The sequence below is a fragment of the Lonchura striata genome, chromosome 20, assembly GCF_046129695.1.
Source record: "Lonchura striata isolate bLonStr1 chromosome 20, bLonStr1.mat, whole genome shotgun sequence".
Lineage (NCBI taxonomy): Eukaryota > Metazoa > Chordata > Aves > Passeriformes > Estrildidae > Lonchura > Lonchura striata.
Genome location: NC_134622.1, coordinates 3661940 through 3684589, shown reverse-complemented (window position 1 = coordinate 3684589; position 22650 = coordinate 3661940). Strand labels below are relative to the sequence as shown.

Here is a 22650-nt window from a genome sequence, read left to right as displayed (position 1 = left end):
AAACCCAGTGTTCTGCACTGCCAACAGAGCATCAGTGCCTTTGTCACAGAACCCAAGCGACACCAAGCCACCCAAAGGGACTCCTGTACAGAGGAGACATCTCTCATGGCCTCCTCCTCCCCTGTGAAGAGCCAGCCTCATCCAGCTGGCCAGCCCTTCCTCACTTCTATGGGGCAGGACACAAAGGGCTCCTCATCTTTTGGATATTTAAGCCATGTTCAGCACAGAAGAGGCTTGCTAAAACCCAGCTCAATATGCTTAAAATTAAGAAGGTGCAAATGACTTAAAGATGCAGCCATCACTCTGCAAAGAGCTATTAAACCTCCTGTTCTCAAGAGCATTTTCCTTTGGAGTTGCTGAAGTACACTCTGCAGTTGCTTTGAACTTCATCTTTATGAGATACACAAATTGCACTTTTGAAAGAAAACTGGCTTCAGTTTGTGGTTTCCTTTCATCCAAATGGGTGGTAATCTGAGACAATCTGAGAAGCTTTCATGGATTGTCCTTGATTCTTGGGTACATAAATACATTTCCTTGTAAAGAAAGGTACATGCAAGCCACTAAAACCAGGCACATTGTGGCATGTTGGGAGCGCTCATCTAGGTCAAGAATTTGTTGATACAAATTCTAAAAATGAATTTTGGGGAAAAAATACTATCTGCTCTATTTAGAATATGAAAAACCATAGTAAATAAACATCCATCAGAGCAGGCACTGCTGTCTGCTGCAAACAGCACGGAGCTTGTTTAAGAGGCTACTTTATTTTTGTTCACTGGCTAAAATGCAAAAACAGGCATCCAACAGAAGTTTATCCTCATGATGATCCAGATAAATTCTCATCCCACTTCTCCAAAAGCTCAATTCTAACTTTATAAAAGAAACAAAATAAAACACCTAATTCACCAAAGTTAAAACCTGAGGATGTCAGCAGTACAACAATAGCAGTCAAAAGGTCAGGACACAACCTGTCATCAAGCTCCTGAGGATTCCCTGCCCCACTGGGCTTGCCTCACTTATGGATGTCAGTGCCCACGTGTGAGCTGCTTTTTTAACTCACCAGCTACAGAAAAACTTGTTTTGGTCCTGGCAGATATAGTGAAAATCCAACATATTTTTCAGTTTTAAGCTAGAGTTTAAGGACAGGTTTCTGAAAAAGAAGAGCTAAAAATGATTTCTTTTGAACAACTTCTCTATCCTTGAATAAATAAATAAATATATATATATATATATATACAAATATAGATAGATAAACCAACATACACAGGCTTTATATGTATACACACACATACACACACACATATATATTTAAATTGGCAACTCCTAAGTATGCAAGTTCAGCCCAAAGCCTTTCAGTAAATAAACATCTTAAGCAAGCCAGGGAAGCAGAAGAAAACAACTGTGAAATAAATACCTCGCAGATACAGTTACTTCAGCAGGGCTCCAGAGGTTAACAGTTACTTTAGTGCTTGCAGTCTGCTCAGCAATGTGAAAGACACAGAGAAAGAAATCAGATTTCTGGGGACCCTCCAAGGGCCTGTCAGCCACAATGCCAGTGCTGCTGAACACTGCCAGTCCTTGAGAAATCACCTCTGACATTTTATCAACCTCTTCAATTTAATGTACACCAAAACCAACTCAAATAATAAATGCAGACTGTGGAGATACAGTTCTTTCCAACTGTAAAAATTCAATAAATGTGGATATATAGAGAAGGTGGAACTGAAGAGGGATTGGTAAATCTTATAAAATAAACATGAGAATGTTTTGGTAGAATGCAGTGATGGAAATCCCAGAGAGCAAACCCCAAAGCAAAATGGCCAAGCAAAACTGGGAACATGTTTACCACTGTGCCTAGTTGGTCTGCAGAAATCTTGGACAAGGATTATGAAGGAAAATAAACCTGATTTTTTTTGCTACTCTGAAGGAAGCTGATTGCAGCTCTGAAGAAGCACGTTGTAGCTTACACCTAACTTTGATTCTAGTCAGGATTTAGGATTTATATACTATATGACTCAAACTCATAAGCACATTCATAGAGAGAGGGAGGGGGAAAGACAGAGGGAGGGATGAACCCAAACGCATTGCAAATCTTTTTAATTTGTTTTGTGGGGGTAAAGTGTTCTTATTGCAGGATTTTATTCTTTACCACGAGAAAATCTACTGGATATTTTCTGTTAAGCGCACTATAGCTGTAATATAGCTATCACAGATAGGATTTTAAGGGAAGACATATTGTGAAACAGCTCATCAAAAGGCAGAATTTGTCTTAGAAAGTTAGATTCTTCCACTGGACATTTAAGAAAAATAACAATAAGTAGTCAGTTCTCAGTGGAGGAACTGAGACAACTGAGGAACTGGCACAACCTTTGTTATTCTGTAGTTTTGTTATGCTCTGTTTATCCTCTTTCCTGAGAGTCTTGGAGACACTGTGGATAGTTCTTTGAGAAACAGCAAGTTGATGCTCAAAGATCCTTAAGAACTGTTGGGAGGAGAACTGAGTCAGACCACAGACATCATCATGCTACAGTGCAAAAAGACAACACCTGAAATCCACTGAAATTACCACAGTGCTGACAGAGGATGTCATGGAGACCAAAAGAATGAAGAGGCTGCATAAGGGGTTAGACAATTCTGTGGTGGATTGGTATATTGACAGCTATTAAGTATGGTAATGCAGATTCAACCTGTAATTTAGGAATCCCTCAGTTATTGACTGGTAGGAAACTGTAGTGGGGAAGGAAGAATAAAAACTTCCTGCTAATCTCCTATCCCTGCTGATTTTAGACAGAGGACACACTGCTCCCACAGCCACAAGCCAATCTGAGCCAACACCCACAGCTCTTTCAAAGAGACCAGCATCTCAAAAGAAGTGGGTAAAGTCACATTATTACATACAGAGAATAATTTTTCACTGTTATTTACACTGCAATTGATGCAGTAATCTCTCTTTCATTGTATTATGGTATCTGAGCAGGATCAGGCACCTAAAAGCAAATGGCTAAAGAGAATCCAAACAGAAACCTTCCTGAGCCCCCAGTCAGTGGTACAGAACACAATGTAAATAGTGCTCAGCTGAAAGGCAGGGATAAAGTCTGACTGCAGGTCAGCAAACTCCTAATTAAAGTTGCAAAACTTTTAAGTAGGAATTTAATTTATCAGAGGTACAATTCTGCATCATGGTTATATGAGCAAGATCTTAAACAATGAACTTAAAAGTTCTGCAACAGTAAGAAGAGGGATGGGAATTGTCAGAGCTGTGACCTCTGGAAAAGAATTGAAATAGGGAGCAAAATAGCAGAACAAAATTACCTATTTTCTTTTAGATTCAAGACTTCAAGGGATGCCTAAGAATTAAAACAGGTGACAGAACTCCCAACTTTTTACTGTCACAAGAGGGAATTTAGAGATCATCAATTTGTACAGCCCAAAACATAAACCTTCCACAAGCACAAGTCATGTCAGGATCTAACTAAGATAACCTGATGCTAACACCCTTACTAAACTGAATAAATTATTTTGAAGAATAGTTGACATGTGTGTTTATTTCTATCACTGCCTGATTTTGTACTAAGTGCATGAACCATAAAAGTTACACCTGTAGTGTAACAGAATGCCTAAGAAGCTACAACCCTCAGCTCCAGATAATTCTCACCTGCTTTCTTCACCCTGGAATGCTCTGTAGCTTCAGCTATGCAAGTCATGTTAGTCCTGCTGTGCTGATAAAACATATTTCTGGAAGGTGGTTCCAGGTGAAAGGCAGATTTACTGATGACACAGCCCAAAACAATGTGAGGTGTCTGAAGTGCAGGGACAGAGGAGAGGCCATGCCTTTGGCATTATTCACTGGGGATCACAAGAGAGACACAGCTCTGCCAAAGGAAGCTGCAAGTCCAACTTGCTCGACTTTCTCATCTCCAAGCTGCATACAAAACATCAGTGTCATGGTCAAAATAAAACATTCTACCATTTTAGGCACACTGCCTAATTAGAAACCATTGTTATCTGAGAACACTGTTTTTGCAGCTGTCAGGAAATTAAATAACCCAAGGGTAACTCGGAATTAAATAAAGCTGTACAAACACATAGCCCAGCTCTGAAATCCTGACTCTGACAAGCATCCCCTCTGCTTTCCAAGGGACTCAACATTTAACTAGGGCATGCAACTATCATTTTCAATCAGGCCACAGGATAACAATCACTGGTCCTTCTTGAGGGGCTGATGCTGAACTTGCAAATCCACATATCAGAAGGTTGCTTTCTCTCCACTAAAAGCAGCAGCACCTCCTGAGGAAAGAGCTCCACTACAAGAGTCTACTAAGAGAGCAACCAAGGACTGATAAAAGGAAATGCTTATACAGAAATCCCTGCTTTCATCTCATTTCAATTACTTCTCCTTTGCAACTTGAAGCTTTGTCAGCAATCTAAAAACTAAGCTGGTTATAGTTTTACACTGATTTTTAAGAATTAAAAAAAAAGGAGAACTGTATTTCCAGTGAGATTGGTGCAGTCTGTGAAATGCACAAAAATGCCCACTTGGGAAAATCTGTTTCTGGTGGCCTCCTTTCTTAGCCTTCTACTTGTAATTGCTGTTGGAAGAAACTAAAAACTCAGACTAATATCAAAGTCTGAGTTTAAGAGAAAGAGACAAAGTTCTTGTCAGGCCAGACACTGACCCAGCAGTAAAAGGGATTGCACAGGAAAGTCAAGTCTATAAACAAAAGCAGTTAAAATGTGTCAACACAACTCCCACCTGGCCATGGGCACAGAGGGATGACACTCACTGCAGATGAGCTGGAGGATCATGAGGAAATGACAGTTTTACAGCAGTGTAAAATTGCTCAGTTTTACAGAACTGATATTCAGGTGGTAGCAATACAGTGGTAAATAAAGTCTGATTTTGAAGTGCAGATAAGTAGATGTCAGTTTGAGCTACCAGTTAAGGCAAAATCTGATTTGTCCCACAGAGTATGTGTGTGACCTGAAACAAGTAATTTGGTCTCCTTTTTATCAGTTTCCTCATATGTGGGAGAAAATAATTCTTACCTCACAGAGGTCTCATAAGAGAGGAAGTACAAATACACTCCAAAAACAAAGCATCATTATTATGTTTGGCTAAAAATGTGGAACATGGTAAGGTAGATTCCAAAAATAATCATTATGTCCACTCTCACTGGAGAGCTGGGTTGGGAAGACAATCCCAGGTTAGGCTCTGATCAGTTTTCAGGAAATCAGGCTGCTCTCTTTCTTCCTCTTCACAGGACAGCACACCACTAATAACGAGCAAACCTGGAAAATTAAAACCAGATTCAATTTCCAAAAGCTGACATTTGCTCATGAGAATGAAGAAGGGAGCAAAAATTGGCTTTTTGCTCCCAGGCAGGAAAGCATTGCCACGGCCAGCTCTGCTCACCCTGCTTCACCAGCAAAGGGGATCCACAGCCCAGCACAACTGAGGATTTTTATCTCTGATAGTCCAGTAACAGGAACTGCAGAAATCAGCACATTTCCCACTTCCTGACAAAACTTTCCCTGTGTTTCAAAAACTCCTGGCAAAGGCTTTGCTCACAGACTCTGCAAGCCAGGGGTGGAGAGGACCTAGCCCAACAGTCCAAGGCAATGCTGCCAGCTCAGGTTACTGCCAGCAAGGGGACACAGGTAGCACATTCCCCTCAACAACCACACCCACAGAAATAAAAGAATATCAAAAGAAGAACCAATGCAGTTGGATTCACATTTACAATTCCTTCTGCATTTTCAAACAAAGCAGATTTTTTTTTTTTTTAAAGACAGTATTTCAGACAAGAATTCACTGCATAGAGCAAATAATTGCATTTCAAACAAGACTGGAAGAAGGAGCCGCTTAATTCCTAACTGTATGACTGTAACCTTGATGTTGTGAATCTTAATCCTGTGCAAGCTTAAATGGTAAAATATGAGATTTTTAAAAGATTATGTAACTTTTCCCATAAAGGGTATTTTTTCCCACCATAATCTCCAATCTGTTCTACTACAGACCTGATTTGTTCCTTAGCCTGCAAGTGCACCCATTGTAAAAGGGAATCCTGAGGGATAAAAACTCCCTCAATTATTATTATTTACAATGACTCTTGCCTGCTACCATTATCAAAGCATTTCCACATGTTTACTAATTAATCTTTACAAGTCCTGCTAAGAGGTGATTTAATTGGATTATCCCTGTTTCTAAGATGAGGAAACTGAGACACAATGAGAGACTTGTCCAAGGTGAAACAGAAAAGCCTGCAGCAGACCTATGAACCTCACCACAATGCTCTGGCTCCCTGTGCCTTGCTGCTCCCTGGAGAAAGGCTTACTTGCCCTTGGAGAAGCCCTTCCACAAACCCTAGATGACTGTAAGTATCAGCCCAAAAGCCTGAAGGTGATGATTGGCCAGTGTGTCACCATCAGCTTAATACTATATGCAAAGAATAAAACATCTCCCCTTTGTCTTAACTACACAAGAATTAGCTCAAAGCATCAAGCAAATTATCTTCAAAAGAGAACTGTTAGTTTGCAGTCACACACATGCATCAATCTGCATTTCTAGAGTCAGACAGAAGGATTTAAACTGATTCTACTGAAAACCAAACAACTAGACATATTGCACTGGGATTATGAGTTACTCTTGATCCATCCTTAGTTCTGAAGATTTTGTACCTGGAAAGCTGGAAAGATTGATCACTGGCACCAGGAGAAATAAAGCTGATTAAGTTTTTGGGCACAAAACCTGCAACCTCTGCTTGAGAGTCTCTGTCTGGGTACAGACAGGATTTAGGTTTGTTTGGTTTTCCAATTTCACTTGATCAAGAGGATTCTCCAAGCCTGTCAGGAACAGAAATTTTCTCACCTTGATGAATGACTGCTGATCCTTGGGAAACCTGAAGCATCTCCTGCACTCATCTGGCAAACCTACTCAGAGACCAACCCTGGGGAGTGCTGCACACTGGAATTTTGCAATGATTACCACAAAAGAGATGTTTTCTCTGTTTGCAGATGATGACAGACTGTTTTTTCCATGGGTTATTGAAGATTCAATTTCTAGACTGAGGTCATAGCATTTATGAGATGCCAAGGTGGAGGAAATCCACTTCCTTGTCCAGGTCATGAACTTAAGAAAAATATGGTTTAAATGTAAAGTAGATTGATAGCTAGCAAAGATTGGGAACTGATGGTTGAATGTTTTCAGCCATGGGAAAAGGGACTTATTTTGCAGCTTGTACCACTGATTTCTCAGCTTTCCTTGTGTTTCACTTCTCAGCCTTTGATGGAGGCAACAGCACGTACCCGTCTCTCACAAAGTTCTCCATATAAAAGTCACTTAAAAAGTAGGGAAAGATGAGAAATCACAGTCTTACCAGCACTTACAATATATAAATGCTTCAAAAGGTCTTAGAGCATGTGTTCAGCCTTGGTCCTTCCTTGCACATTTAGCACCCTGGTGTGTCTCCTCACAGCTGGGAGACTCCAGTACAAACAAGGCAAGTCATCCTCTCCTCTTAATTCCACCCTTCAAAAAAAACCAGAAATGCACCAGTGGAAGAACAAGCAGATCGTCAAATGCTCTCTAGTGGAAAAAAAATAAGGAGGGCTGCTACTTTTTTGTTGAGTTGCATCCTGATCTTAGGGAACAACCTGAAATTTCAATGAATTGTTCCATTGTTTCAGTCAGAAAAGCTTTGTAGGTCCTGCATTTATGAGAAGGGTTGATAAAAATGAGCCCTGGTATCTATCTGCTCATTTATCTTGGACTTAGGAAAGTACTAGGAAGCAGCCAAGATGTAATAAATTTAAAGGAAGAAATCATGGCCAGTCAAGTGGTTCAGGAAGGGAAGTCTTGGCTTTCTCACCACAGGCTGTGAAACAAAAATAGATATCAATACACACCCATCTGCTGGAGGAAACAGTGAAAAATATGTATTATTTATGCAGTACTTCTTTAAATAGGAGTGAGCAGAGAAACTGAACCAAAAGACTTTTTGTGGCAGGTTACAAACATAAGGAATAATATATGCTGTCAAAATTTGCAAACCCACTCACATACAAGCTCTAAGAAGAACTCCTCCTTTCCCCATGTGACACAAAGCAGACCTTGGAATATTATACATTTCTCATTTTCCTCCCTTCCCCCAAAAGCTTTAACCACCAAACCCTACTGCCTCTTGGGAGAGGGCAGAAATCCCACATAATCACAGACCCCCAAAATGTTTATTGATCAGTATCAGCAGAGATGCATTGCAGGAAAAGCCTCCTTAACCGAGCACATATTTCTAATAAGGCAATAGTCAAATCCCCACATTTTAATTTGAATTTAGGTCATTAACACCACATTACTTAAAAACCTAAAAACTCTACACAAAGCATAGTCTAGCCAATACAGAGATCAGAAGACACTGATTGTACAAGTGTTTAGTAGAGGAAAACATGTTCTGCCTAGCAACCACAGGCACTCCTGGCCATCCAGAGGAGGAATCTAGCACTGTAAATGTCAGCAAGCAACTTATGCCACTGTGCCTCAGATACAAAAACCTAGTCACTGGGCAAGCAAAAATTAAATAAAAAACAGTTATTGAAGGAATATTCAGAAAACCAGATGCAATTATTAGCTTGCTTCCCTCTGTAACTTTAAATAAAGATTGCTCCTAGCTAGGTGGGTTCTGTGCTTGGACTTATTTATAAGCTGTTTTCTCACCCAGTTTATGTACAGGAAAAGAGAGAGGACACTGAAAGCAATTTACCATTTTGGTGTTATTGAAATAGGAACTCAGTGTGGTACTAAAGTATGTGATGGTCCTGAATCCAAGGTCAGACAGGGCTGTCTGAAGAAAATGGCTATATAAACAAAGCACTGCCAGCAAGATGGCTTTTTCATTTTTATCCTTTTCTTATTAGAATGAAATTTTTCCTGCCACTATAACTAGATGAGTTAGTTCAAACAGTTCCATTATTTTTAATGTACTGGACAATTTGTTGTGAAGTATGAGCTAAGACTAAGAATCTCCTCCAAGAAAATGTGTCAATGAGTGGATTTCTGGCCTTAGAGAAGTTACTAGCCATACTAGGCAGCCAAAGAAGGTTTAAGGAAGGACTGTCATGCCCATCTTGCAGATAAACCTCAGTGTGAGGAGATCAAGAGTCTTGCTCTGTGGATCTGCCTCTCAGAAGGATGTTTCTCACTGCTGCTTCAGTACTGAAATGAAATGGCTTTTCCTCTCTGGTTCTGATCCAGAAGAGATCAGCCAGGACCTCAGGTCTGTCTGCAATATAATTGCTGACTGCAATAATCTACATGAAATGGGCTTACCATTCTAGGAGAAAGAAGACCAAAGTACATGAAGGTGATGTGTTTCCCTCACCCCAATTTTCCCTGAATCTAGAATATGCACATTTACCAATTTGAAAATCACAGCGATTCACTCCTCCCTTGACCCTAGCACTTGATTTCTTTTCCCCTTCTTCCATATCTTCAAAGTTCACTGCACACACGAAAGATTGCACTCACGGGACACCAACCAAGTGCCAAGGTGGGGAAGCCAGTAATCTCACCTTGAAAATGTTAGCAATATATTGCTTTGCAATAATCCATCTTCAGGACACCTGGGTGACAGACTCTCCCAGGTTCCATTTATGCAGATGTTCCCAGTGCATATAAACCGGGTTTCCAAGCTGATGGCTACCTCCAGGTGTGATGGCATGTTTCCTTACAGTGTGTAAAAGTTAAAACTTTTGATGAACAGAGACTACTGGAACCAGCAAGACCACAGGCTAGAAGCTCTGTTCAGGCAGCTGCCCAGAGACAATGAGTCTGTCCTTGCTGTTCTCTGAAAAAGGAACAGACTATGCAGAGAACACAGGGCTACGGTGTATCTGCACATGCACAAACAGCTCCTGCTTTCAGCCAAACTTTGAGGAAAAAAGCAAACCAGCTAAACAAATATTCCTGTATTTCAGAGAGCAGCAGCCACTCCACTTTTCTGCCACGTACTGGCTGTGCAGCAGGGGGATAAATGCCAGGACCATACATAGTTATCCAAGCACCCCACTAGCTGAGACGTTTGTCTTCATGCAGGAGGGCCCATGGTCAAACTTCTCCTCCTAGTTCATCTCAGTATCAGCCAGGAAAAGAGCTTTCTGTGCACAGGCCCCTGGGTTATTTGCTGAATAAAATTCTTTCTCATTAGCAGGCCAAAACCCAAGAAACAGCCACTGGAACAAATAAGGTTCTGTGCAAATATAATCCCCACCTCACCACCAGGGAATTAAAGCCAAGAATTAGGCTGTAGCCATTCCCTTTCAGCACAGTGAATGCTTAAGCAGGATACAGCTTTGCACTGTGGATGTTTTCTGGGGAGAAGAAAGAACAACTGCTTTACTAGCCCAGCTTGCTGCTCTTAGTGGAACAAGACTAGGGATTATTTTTTGACAAAATAGTTAAGAACAATTACTGCATGTCAGTATGTTTTAAGTGTTAACCTCAAGGATTGATGAAAGTGCTGGTATTTCTTCAGCTTGCTCTTTTCCCATCAGTGGTATTTGTGATGTGCAGGAGAAAGGGCCTGGCTAACATGGAAGCTAACAGAACCTTCTCATTGCTGCTGCAGCAAAAATGCATACAGGTGCCTGCAAAAGAAAGGTTCTCATTTCCCACAAGGATGTTCTGTGCCCAAACCAGAGCCACAGGAAGGTACTGTGGGCACTGTGACTTTCAGCACCAAGCTCAGGTGGCAGACAGAGCCCAGGTAACAGAAGATCCAGAGAGGACTGGTGCTTTGAATTGCAGCAGCACTGCCTGGTTCACAGAGGTGACCTGGACAGCTTCTTGAGGACAGTGGTTGTGGCAGACCTGGGATTTGCTCTGAGCACAACCAGTGGTGCACAGTGCAACAGCCCCTCAGTACAGATGAGCAACACCACTGCCTGAGCTCACCTTTGTTTCAAGCCAGTGTAATTTCCAGAGAGATGAACAGCACTGTGGCTGCTGGAGAGTCTACAGGGGTGGTTGCAATTCAGCTTGTCCCCAGTGACTGAGTTGAAAAATCTGTGTCGTGCCAACTGGGCAGAGAAACGAGTGCCATGGATGTCAGACACAGACACGATGCTGGAGATGAGCATCCCCCTGGCACGTCCCACCTGCAGCTTCAGTGACACAGAGTCCCTCCTAAGAATCAGAATCTCTGGGTTTCTTGCTGTGCCACGTGCTATGCCCCTTGGAAATAACCCAGTAACTTTCTCCTCCTTTAGTGAGCTTTCACTTAAAGCTGTTAGAGGGAGGCTCTGCATCCTACTGTCATGGCAAAACCAAATTAGAATTGATTTTCCTCAGCTGACACTGATAACAAAAAAGCTGATACTACCAATAGTAGTAAAATTCTTGTGCATATGCCCCTTAAAAAAATACAAGAGACACTGACAGCAGAACCCTATGTCATCTCTTCTGGGATCAAAAGTACATGGCACAGACTTACAATCAAACCTCAAAACTCCCAAATTATAAACAGATATAGCTGTAAAGATCCAGTCAGCATTCTCAGCCGAGTGATTAATTTGCTAAAATCTTCAGGTACCACTGTACTGGTTTAAAATGTGGCTTGTTCTATCATGTTTGTGAGTATTCCTGAAGCAGAAAAGGGCCAACTTCAGCAAGGTTACTGATGATAAAATTCTGTACTAAATAAAGATGGTGTAGTTCTAAATTTTCTCCTTGTAGTTTGGATATCACAAAATCATTGAGTATTACAGTGTCACAAGAAGGTTCTCAAGAGTCAATTCTTATTCAGGAATGAAATCCTCTTTTTTAATATTTTAACGAATTTCCTCTGACCTCAGAATGTTTAGACTTTGAATTCCAAACACAGAAAGAGTAACTGAACAAAAATAATAATAACAGCTGCCCAACACTTCCTCATTCGCTCACCTCAACAACACCGTAACAAACAAAACCTCCACACATGACAAAGGTTATTACAAACTATTTCCATCTACAAATCCAAACCATTCTCTTGCATGATGCCAAGAATCTGCAGCTCTCAAGCACATGCCAACCACCTTCTGTGACACACGACCACCTCCACCTTTGACCCCTTCGGCCACCCCAGGTGAAGATGGCACACTTAGTACAGGGAGAGCTGGGTGAAAAAGGGGATAAATCAGAGCTTACAGAGATGAGCCAAAGCAGCCCAGTCACAGCTCCACAGCATTGTGCAGGCTGTAGGGATGATGCAAACAAGTGCTGCTTTCAAAGACAGAGGTTGACAGAAGCTGGAAATGCAAGATGTATACTTATGGAGGTTTGGGGACACAGGCCAGCTCATTTTAATGCAATTGTACGCAGAGGGTTTTGCTTTTTCAAACCTGCTTAAACTACTCTTCAAGACTTGTGTGTGATCCTCTCCCAGCATCCAAATATATTCATATTCCATGTCTGAATTGCCTTACTCAGCATAGCAGCACAGTGTGCTTAAGTGATCAAAGCACCTTTCAGAGCTGTACTACCAGCACTTACAAACAGACTTGTTTTACAAACATTCTGGTTGACAGTCTCAGGGAGATGACATGTTTTCCTCATCCACCCCATGCTGGATACCGAAGTGGCACGTGCTGACACTTACCTAGGAAGCCCTCTTCATCCACAATGATGGTGTAGTCCTCAGGGGTTTCTGTGAGGCTGAAGAATTTGCACCTGGCAAAGGCAAACAGCAGGAGAACATGATTAGCACCTGCACTGAGCAGAGCCTTGTCTACCACCTAAAATGGAAATCCTTTCCCATCCAAGCTGTGCCGAAGGAAAGAGTCACAGTCCGATGTTTATGGAGAGGCCTGAGGTATTAACAGACCTGGATTTTATTTCTGGGTAGCTCATACTGTGTGACCCATATTCCCTGCTGCCTGCCTATGCACAATGAAGCTGGTAAAACTCTTATTATTTTTATTACTTAGTTCTTAGTTACTTTTATTAATTACCGTATCCCTTAAGGCTTCACATCCAGGACCTGCTGTGTTGCACCGACACAGAGCAAAAAACTTTGCTCACTGACTGCTCACTCCAGAACCCTCCAGAAGTGTTTCTATGGTTCACACATGCACCTTTTTGCCCACTGAAGTTTCTTGCCCTATCAAGGTTAGACATCTAACCTCTCAACCAAGCCCCAGTATCTCTTGCTCCTTCAGAGGCTTTTGCCACCAGCAGACAGCATCCCAAATTCCTGTGCTGGTCCTCTCTCCCTCCTGGGGTGCTCCTGGTGAAGAAAGTGATAGCAGCCATCAAGCCAATGGACACAAGGCTGAGCTTTCCCCCTGCCTGATCCCCTGTGGCCTCTGCTCCATCTTCTGACATCACAGGCCATGTGCAGTGCAGCAGCCCCAGCTCACCATTTAACACAATGTCACCTCTAACAAGAGATACAAATCAAATGTGACGTGGGATTCTTCCACTGCAGACATACAAACAAAAAAAGCTTCAGCCTTAAGGCTTAACACCACATATAATTGAAAAGGTTTTTTTTTCCCCTGACACACCAACATATGTACATCAACATCTACTGAAAAAAACCCAGCTTCTATCTAGCTGGTCCCTAGCAATAGCAGGAAGGTTGGCATGACATTTTGCAAGCTCATGTCCACCTTCAGCAGAGCATCAGCACAGTGCTGACCAGCATCCTCGACACCCACAGCTCTCCTGGGCCTCCAGGAGAATGCCAGAGCACGTGGACTGACTGTGTTTCTTGCCTAAGACCAGGAGAAAATTTTCATTCTAAATTGGGTGCAGCAGGAAGAGCATGTGTCTCTAAGAACCAAAGAGCAGGATTTCACTGTTAAACTACAATACTCTCAAATTTATCTGAGACAACCTATAGAAAATATTTAAATACTAGAAAAAGAGAGATTGTTCTCCAGGCCCCCAAATTTCACAGCATCTTCACAGGGTAATTTCTGCATGAGGCACAGTTCAGCAGGATTCAAGAACCAGGGACTACCAGGGCTTCTCAGCACCGCTGAGCATCTGTGTCCAAAAGTCTTCAAGACTTCTGAAAATCTGGAACCCCCATACTGGTGGCTCAAGACATCAAAAAAATGAAAGCATTTGCTTCATAAAAAATCAGATGAAAACCTGGCTTCAGCATTTTTTGACTTTCTGAAAAGAACAAACATAGCAGCTATCCCCTCCAAAAGCAACAGGGAGAAAAATGAGATGGATGCTGCCCTCCTCATCACCTCATCAGAAAACTGAGAGGAAACAACACACAGTTCAATTAGTGGTCTGCCATGTAACCAACAGGATTTCGTGTACATGGAAAGCATCAGACAACCTGCCTTTAGAGACCTGTCCCCTTTTCCTGGAAGCATCCATCACAACAATCAAGCATAACACTCCCTCCTAGCACAGACATATCATTACAAAGTACAGACGTGGCCCCACCACAACAGAAACCACAACTTAATTATTTTGTGTCATTGGTAATAGCTGCTGTGACAGCCACATTTACCAACTCAACTCTCTCCAGGAATAGTGCCAAAAAAAGCAGGAAATAGCAACAGTTCAATTTTTTTACCATCACTTCTAAACTGCATGAGACACAAGCCGGGCAAAAAGGACTTCTGGGATATTGCTTCAGGTGGGTTCCAGGAGGCAGAAGTGCTTGTTACAGTGGATGAATTCCCTAGAGAAGTCACTGAAATAAAACTCTTTGCTACTACTGCCTGACTGAGTCACATGCATACTGAGTAGGGAGAAACTAGAGGTCCTAAAGGAGAAAACATTAATATTAAAAACCTAACCTTTCCTGATCTGTGATGGCATTTATGGAAGAATTTTTTACTAGAACAGTAATAGTGTCTGTGTGCACACACTGACCCCAGCAGAAGAAGAATGATTGTCACAGATGCCAGTTTCTGGGCACACATCTAAATATGCTGATATTTAAGGGATATGTACACATGAAATCCCATAATTGCTGCCTCAGAACTCATGTCAAAACCTCATATCTCCATATACCACCTCAAAGAGCAATCCCCAAGTCAGTTAAATTCTGTAAAAGGTCAGGGCCACAGAGCCATCTGAATTTAAGAGAGAAGTCTTTCCCGAGCACAGAGAAGACCAGTAGTTCTTGCAATATACATTCACTTAGTCCAAGCCAATGATGCATTCTTTTCCCAGAGGAAATCTAAACATGAAAAATTGGAATTACAAACTTTGTGTGATAGGAAAAAGGAACTCGGTGTCATCTCTCTCTCCCACATTACACTACACATGCCTCTTCCATTCGAGTTATTTCAATAATTTCTATTTCCTCTTAAACCAGTCTTTGATAAGCTGATGCCAACAGCATCACACCAAAGCCAAGAAAGGAAAAGAAATGCCCTTAATAATTTTGAGACATCAGACAAACAGTATTGCTCTTAAGTACATGTGGAAACCCTATATGTAGGAAGACAGTAGTTTTAGTTTCCTAATAGCCAAACCTTAGAAGGATTATTTTGGATTTCTGCCTTCTCAGTGTTTAAGCACATTTCCACTTAAGCACTGTTGCTGACTTTGACTGCCTGACAACATATGCCTTTTTCTGGCAATGCCACAAATGTAGACCAGTCTATTATTAGATTAGATCTTTGAAACTGCAAAGCTTACACTGTGTATGGAAGAAATTCTCAAGCTTGCACAGAGCATGAAAGTGCCTACGGGATGCAGCAACAGCATCATTTCAGTTTGCAAACAGTACTCCAGTCTCCATGGGAGAAGGGAGGAGGAGAGTGGAGTGCTTGGCTGTGCTTGCAGGTCCACACCAGAAGTGTCTCCTCCAGACATTTGCTCTTCTAGGTCTGCTGAGATCACAAGAGTGGTAATACTGGGATGAATGTGATTCTGTTTGTTCTGGGTCACACACAGAGCACAAGTTTCTGGGAATAGTGCTGTGGATCATTTGGAAGTTCAGTACAGACAATGGTCTTTAAGGAAGACCACAAGTCTTACCTCCTTATTTATAAAGAAACTGCTTAATTAATTGTTATCTCAGCAGGGTGGAGTGTTACAAAACTGCTTGCCCTATGGAAAAGATTAATTCCAGAAGCACGTGGGCAGCTGGTCTCCCCACATGTAGGAAACCATGGCCAAATGCCATTCAAGGCAGTCAAATGCCAAGTCTGGAAGTAACACAAAAGTATGCAAAGAAGCAGTTTAACTGGATAGAAATTCAGAAGCAGCAGCAGCAAGTTCATCAGTGTGAATATGAAAGACAGAGTTTGTTGGGATTTGTTTCAGGCTGTGTTCCCATTTAAGATGAGGAGAGATTTGTACACTTTACTCTGCATGGTATCATGACAATATATATGCTTATTACAGAATAAGACACATGCTAATAATCTAATTCTTGGTGATCCTTTTTGCAGTTTTTAAATAATGACAAGAGGAAGATTCAATGCAACATCTTGTGAGACATATTTGGAAAGCAGTAAAGGACATCTGTGCTGTTAATGACATAGAGGGCAGAGAGGACTGTTAAAGGGTGGGCAACTCCTGCTGAGCACTCCCTGCCTCTCCAGTTCTCCTCATCCATGGATGGGGTCCCACAGTCCCAGTTGGTGCAGTGTTGCTGTCAGGGCACTGGTGTGGTAGCAATCACTACCTCTTGCCCTTCCACCCTCAGCAGTTCTAGTGCAGAAGGGTCCTCTGAGAGACCAATTTCCTCTGTCTCCACAGCAGCTCTCCCTAAAGCCCATCAATGCCCTTTTGGGTTCTTGAAATACCCTCTCCTGGGGCCATCTATGCCAAGGATACATGGACTCTGGGCCCGGCACAATGGGCTGGTTTTGCCATTCATTTCTAGTCAGGCTCACTTCAGCTTCCAGCACAGTCAGCTGTTGGGATCCTCCTATCACTGCAGGAATTGAGGTGGATTCTTCCCCTACGTATCTTGATGGAATTGGAGGACACTGTGCAGCAGTGCCAACTAAAGCTTTAGGTGCTTGTGGCTCTGATGTGCCATGGATCCACACTGTCCAGTAGATCTGATGGTCCCTTTCCTCCACCTGGCTGGAGGCAGGGTCCCTCTACTTTTGGCCATAGTACCCCGTGCTCACTTCTTGTAAATGTAACTGGAGGTCCCTTCAAGAGGATCAGAAGCAACATCATCCCTCCTATTGCCTCTGAGGACTTCCCCACAGGAGACATTTCTGCAGCTTCTGCCAGGGCAGTGCAGAGCTGCACAACACTATATCATGGTGCTGTGCAGCTCCTCAAAGCCAGGAGACCGGTAGGAAAATCATCTGCTGCTCCATGTCAAAATGAAATACTTGTAACCTCAAAATACTAGTATAAAGTGAATTTAAGGCAAGCTTAGGCAGAAGGTGAACGATAGCTCAAGAGAAAATGCAGATGCACATATCATCTGCAGCAGGACATGAGTCTCTTCAGGAACCAAAGCAGCACAGCATTGCCATCAGCAAGGGATAGCAAGGGCCTTAAACATGGACCAGCCACGGCCATCCTTAGCACTGCTGAGGTGCTGCCTATGCTACACTGACCTACTATAAAACCATTAGTGGGGTAGGACAAAGACACATCCTCTTAGCCCAGAGCACCTGGGGGAGAACAGAAAACTGTTCACAAGGCCTGTCAGAACATTCTCCTCTGAGAACATAAGCCCTGCATTTAAAAGCTTTTCCATCCTTCTTTTCCTCCAGAAAAATGTATTTACAAATAAATAACTGTGAGAGGGGATGAAGACACTTGAAATGTGAACAGTGTCACAGCCCTCAGACCCAAGAGACAGGAGAGGTGCCTGTAACAGAAATATCCAAATGATAAAGTTACCTTAGATAACACGTTCCTCCAGTCATTACAGCCAGCTGTGTGAGGACAGCTGCAGGACAGGCTGTCATTGCTAAGCCAGATCCCTGCAACTGGTTCTGTCCCAGCCTCTGTGCCTGCTGGGATGGGAGCACCTTTGTCCCAGTGCTGAGGCAGGCAGCAACACCCCCCCGGGCTACATGATCCAGTCCCCACGGCACACTGCCCTGGGCAAGCAGGGGGTCCTGGCCTGTAAGATCAGCATGGATTCTATTTGCCATCTGTTGGAGGCTGGGCAGTTTTCTTATCTCTCCCAAGAACAATGTCTCCCTCCGGGGAGAGATCTTCTGTTCATGGGCCATGGAATGACTCCCTGCATGACTGGTAAAGTTCCATCAGCCCACGGTGAGATGCTCCACCCAGAGGGAGGAGCCAAGCATTCCTACCTGCATAAAATCAGCATTTTTGGGACACCAGAGCAACCCTTCACTGGATTCACAGAGGAGCAGCTTCTTCCCTGCTGGATCCCCAGAGGAAGACCAGGCCCAGCTACTCCATCCCCAGACCTTCAGAGAAAACTCCACCCTTCTCCAGATCCCTGCTCCAGCAGCATTTCACCTGCCACTCCAGGAGGAGCAGCCACCATTTAACTGGACTATTCCCAACACCCTGACTCCTCAGGGTGTCAGGTTTCTGACTCTATCACTAGTTTTGTTTGTACTAATTACATTTAAAAAATTTTTTTAGTTTTTCTCCTAGTAAAGAACTGTTATTCCCATTCCCATACCTTTGCCTGAGAGCCTTTTAATTTTGAAATTGTGGTGATTCAGAGGGAGGGGGTTTACCTTTTCCATTTCACAGGAGGCTCTTGCCTTCCTTCACAGAATCCTGTCTTTTCAAACTGAGACACAGGGGAGCGTATGGCCAGTGTTACTGACCCAAGCCTACATGGCAGGTAGAAAAGCTTTCTTTTAAGTAAATCCATAAATTACATCAGGAATTATTCCAGTCTGCTAATACAGATTGCAAGGGTTTTGGACTACAGATTGGACACTGAGGCAAGACTCCTATCCACTTTAAAAAAAACAACAGACTGCCAACAAAGAACACCTCACTCCAAAATTGCCAGAGTTACATTGTTAGCTCCAGAAATTCAGATTAAAAGCTTTGCTCCATTCTGGTCCTCCTGGCCAGCCTATGACTCAGCTTCCATTTCTGATACAGATCTAAACCATCCCCGTGGAGAAGCACAGGGATATAAAACCAAAACAAACCTCATCATATTCACATTTATTGTGCTAATGGGAATTAAATGAGCATCTCAGGCACTTTGCTCATGTTTATTGCTGTTGTACCTCCAGCATTTTTTTTAAACAACATATCAGAAACAGCAGCATCTCAGTTCGTGCAACATCACCCCAGGACAGGCAGCAGAGGAATAGAAAAAAACTCTAAATCCCTAAATTTCATCAAAAATTATAAAAATAATTTTCATGAAACTACATCTGATGCATTGTACAGTGCTGCTTGTACCAATTTCCTTCTCAGAGGATAACTGTAAAAGTGTACATCACTTCTTAAAGTCCTTTAATCAGTTCCTCTTGGTTTGATGACCCCCCCCACACACACCCCCCAGCATCTTTAACAACATTGTTTACAGATTTATCATTGTTAATGACAGGAAAGCAATTTTTCAAATCTCCACAGAGGCTCAATGAGTGTTTACATTGAAATGGCAAGAGCTCTTTGCTTTGGAAGAGAATGCTGTCATCAAATCTCTGAAGGGGAAGTTGGAGCAGTAAATGAAAAAGAGGTTTAGTCTGTGTGCAATGGCAAAGAGTATTCATTTATTATCTAACAATTAACTGATTGATCCAGACACACCTTTTCCTCTTCTCTGCTATCCCTGTCTGCCAGCATTCTCAGAGGCCCCTCTATTGTGAGTCAACTTAGTCACACATGAGATGCAAAAGTAATTCTTTCCATTTGAACAAGCCCATCATTTATTTAAGCAGAAGGTAACTGTGCTTTAAAAACTTTGTCTGTACAGCAGTAATAATATTCCCTGATCACTGTCAGAGCTGAACTGATTTTCAGCACAAAAGAGAGGTGGAGTATAACACCACATTTTCCTTAACCACAAAATTCTCTTCTACAACCCAAAATCTGAACTGAGAAACACGTTACAGATGTGGGTGTGGGTCCCAAGGTTTACAGCTGAAAATAAAGTATGATTCAATGTACAACAAAGGCTTGTGAACAGATGATACCACCTGGATCATGAAGGATTATCCTATCAGAACAATGCACACACTGAGAAAAAGACTAACTCCCATTTCCTTTTCCCTTCCAAATCAGGCATTATACTATCACTCCTTTATTGCCCTCTGCTGCAGAATATTGACTTTTAAATCCTACCAACACCACAATACAACTGAGTTTTCATCAAATGTAATGCTGCTGTACATCCAAACTCATATATTTGGGGTTCATAGTAGCTATTATTGTGATCAGCCAAAAGCCTGTGATTATTTTGTGGACAGCAATGAAAAATACAGACTGCAGAGCATATCCTTTTTATTCTAAGATGGGAGCAACCCATCCTCAATGCACTGGGGGTAAGAGGTTCTTACAATATTGCCCCAAGATGCAAAAGAAGGATGAAGAAACAGAAAATCTGTTGTGGACTAGAATGAACTTGTTTTCCTACAGGAACCATAAACATAGTTTTCCCAGCATGGGACATAATAGTTCTCCCACAAATTGCTAAAATATATTTCCAGTGCTCAGTATAGGAAGTTAGATGCACAAGAAATGTTTGCAGCTTCAGTGCAGGCAGTAATTGAGAACATGTGTGCTGGGGGAATTAAAGGGGGAGGAGGAGATTCAGCAAGCCATACTCCATAGGAATGGAGAGGCAGGAGAAGCATATTTCAGGCCTCATCATTTTCAAAGAGGTTCTATTGGCAAGTACTTACACCCCACATCAATCTGAGAACGAATGCTGTGAAGCTGCATGTCAACCCCAAATTTAATGCACATTAACGACATAGGAACCCGAATAAAAAATTAAAAAACAGAGTTTCACCAACTTTCCTTTAAGTTCAGAGAGAAGTTTCAGCTTTTTGTACAACTAAGGACACCTTTACAGCAAAAGCAACCTCTGACTGTTCTTATTCTCCTGGGCTCTGATTTTGGGTCCTGCTGAAGATGGATAAAAAAAACATCACCAGCCCAGTGATGTTTAATATTTCTGTACATTATAGCTCATATTATGTACAAAATAGTGTTGTAAATGTGCCTGTACCCAGCTTTCCATAAGCCCGTAGTTAACCAAATCTACAACTCCCAGAGGCACCAAAAGGAAGCTTCATTTGCTTCCTTTGTTAATGAAGTAAAAGGAAGCTCCTCTTGTGCCAATTCTTTTTTTCTGGATAAAGATACCTATCTACATAAGTAAAGTGGAAAATGCACTTTAAGAATTTTAAGGTTTTTAAAGTCAGTCAATACTGACTATCCATAAAGTTTCAGCCTTGAAAATGTCAGATGGTATTATTTTTAACAATGCTCTTCCAAAACACTCTTTGTAAATAGGTCTCTTCACACTGCAAAGGAAAAGTCCATAGTAAAGGCAGAAGCATAAAACTTCTTCCCAGGCCTACCAGACCCAAGGAAAACATGAGAGATTATTCAGCAAGTCAGCATTACATGGCTCAGATGGAATTTTGCATTTTTGGAATATTGTTCCTAAAATCCAGCTGCCAAATCAACACCCAAAACAAAGGCCAAAGCTCCCGCAGAAGTATGCTTGTCATAAATGATAATGCAGAGTGGTCACTGTTTGGGTCAAAATCAGTGTCATGGCCAGCACCACCCCACAGATGTTTCTGTTGCTCTCTCACTCTGAAGAACACACCAGTCACTCCACAGGACTGAGCTTTGCTGGGTCTGGCTCAGACCCCTGCAGAACCACCACTGGGAGACATGGCACATGAGCTCAAAAGCAGCTCAAATCAGGGCCTCAAATCAATGCTCCATAAGTCTCCAGAAATTAAGGGAGTTACCCCATTCCCAGGCCACGTTCTGACATTTGGGATATGTTTGCTGGCTGATGAAAGTGGTTGCAGTGCCTTCATATTTGGCTTTTGATCTTTTCAGAGTTTGAGCACAAGAACTCTGCTCTCTGTGCAGCACCCAGCACAGTGAATGCAGGCCTTTCTAGAGAGCAAATAAAACACAAGTATGCTTTAGGAACACGTTTCCTAAGGCTGTTCAGTTTGCTTGGTGGCCAGAAAACAGCTATCTTTTCAAACAAGATGTTGGGGTTTAAGAGTTCTCCTTTAGTTTCTTTCTCTTAGCAAATTTTCTCCCATTTTTCTTGCTAAGAGACAATAACAACCAGGTACTTAGGAGAGACACATGAAGTTGCCAAGCTCAGGGGAGGAGGGCACCTGACTGCACTCTTACCAGAGGGTTTCTCTCCTTCAGAGATACTGGGAGAACTGGGCTGGGGAAAAAAGAGGCTGGGGCAGCTGCTGCTCTTGTTCTTTCAGCATTCACAGGGGAGACAGGCTGTGGTTGGTGTGGGGAGAGCTCCCCTCCACTGCAGGGTTCTGTCTTCTGGTTCTCAGCGCAGCTCTGCTCGTACAGCGGCTGTTGCACTGGGACCTTCCCAACACCCTGCCTCACTAAAAAAGGGACTTGTCACCATCTGCTGGGGTGCCTCGGGGAAACCCTGGGATCCCCAAGCCCCTTCCCCTCCCAGGGAGCCGCTCCTGGCCGTTTGGGAGCCTGTTTGGGCTGCTGCTGCCCAGCCCTGCTGTGCCTCCACTTCTGCTCCAGGGTTTTTCCCC

General features: G+C 42.5%; 1 protein-coding gene across 1 annotated transcript in view; it reads right to left on the bottom strand.

Annotated features, from left to right (window-relative positions):
- The window catches only part of CASTOR2 (cytosolic arginine sensor for mTORC1 subunit 2), a 127664-nt gene that overhangs the window by 53549 nt on the left and 51465 nt on the right, over positions 1-22650 (bottom strand). The window contains exon 2 of the mRNA XM_077787479.1: positions 12624-12694. Coding sequence (XP_077643605.1) covers positions 12624-12694 — 71 coding nt within the window. The remainder of the gene's footprint in view (positions 1-12623; positions 12695-22650) is intronic.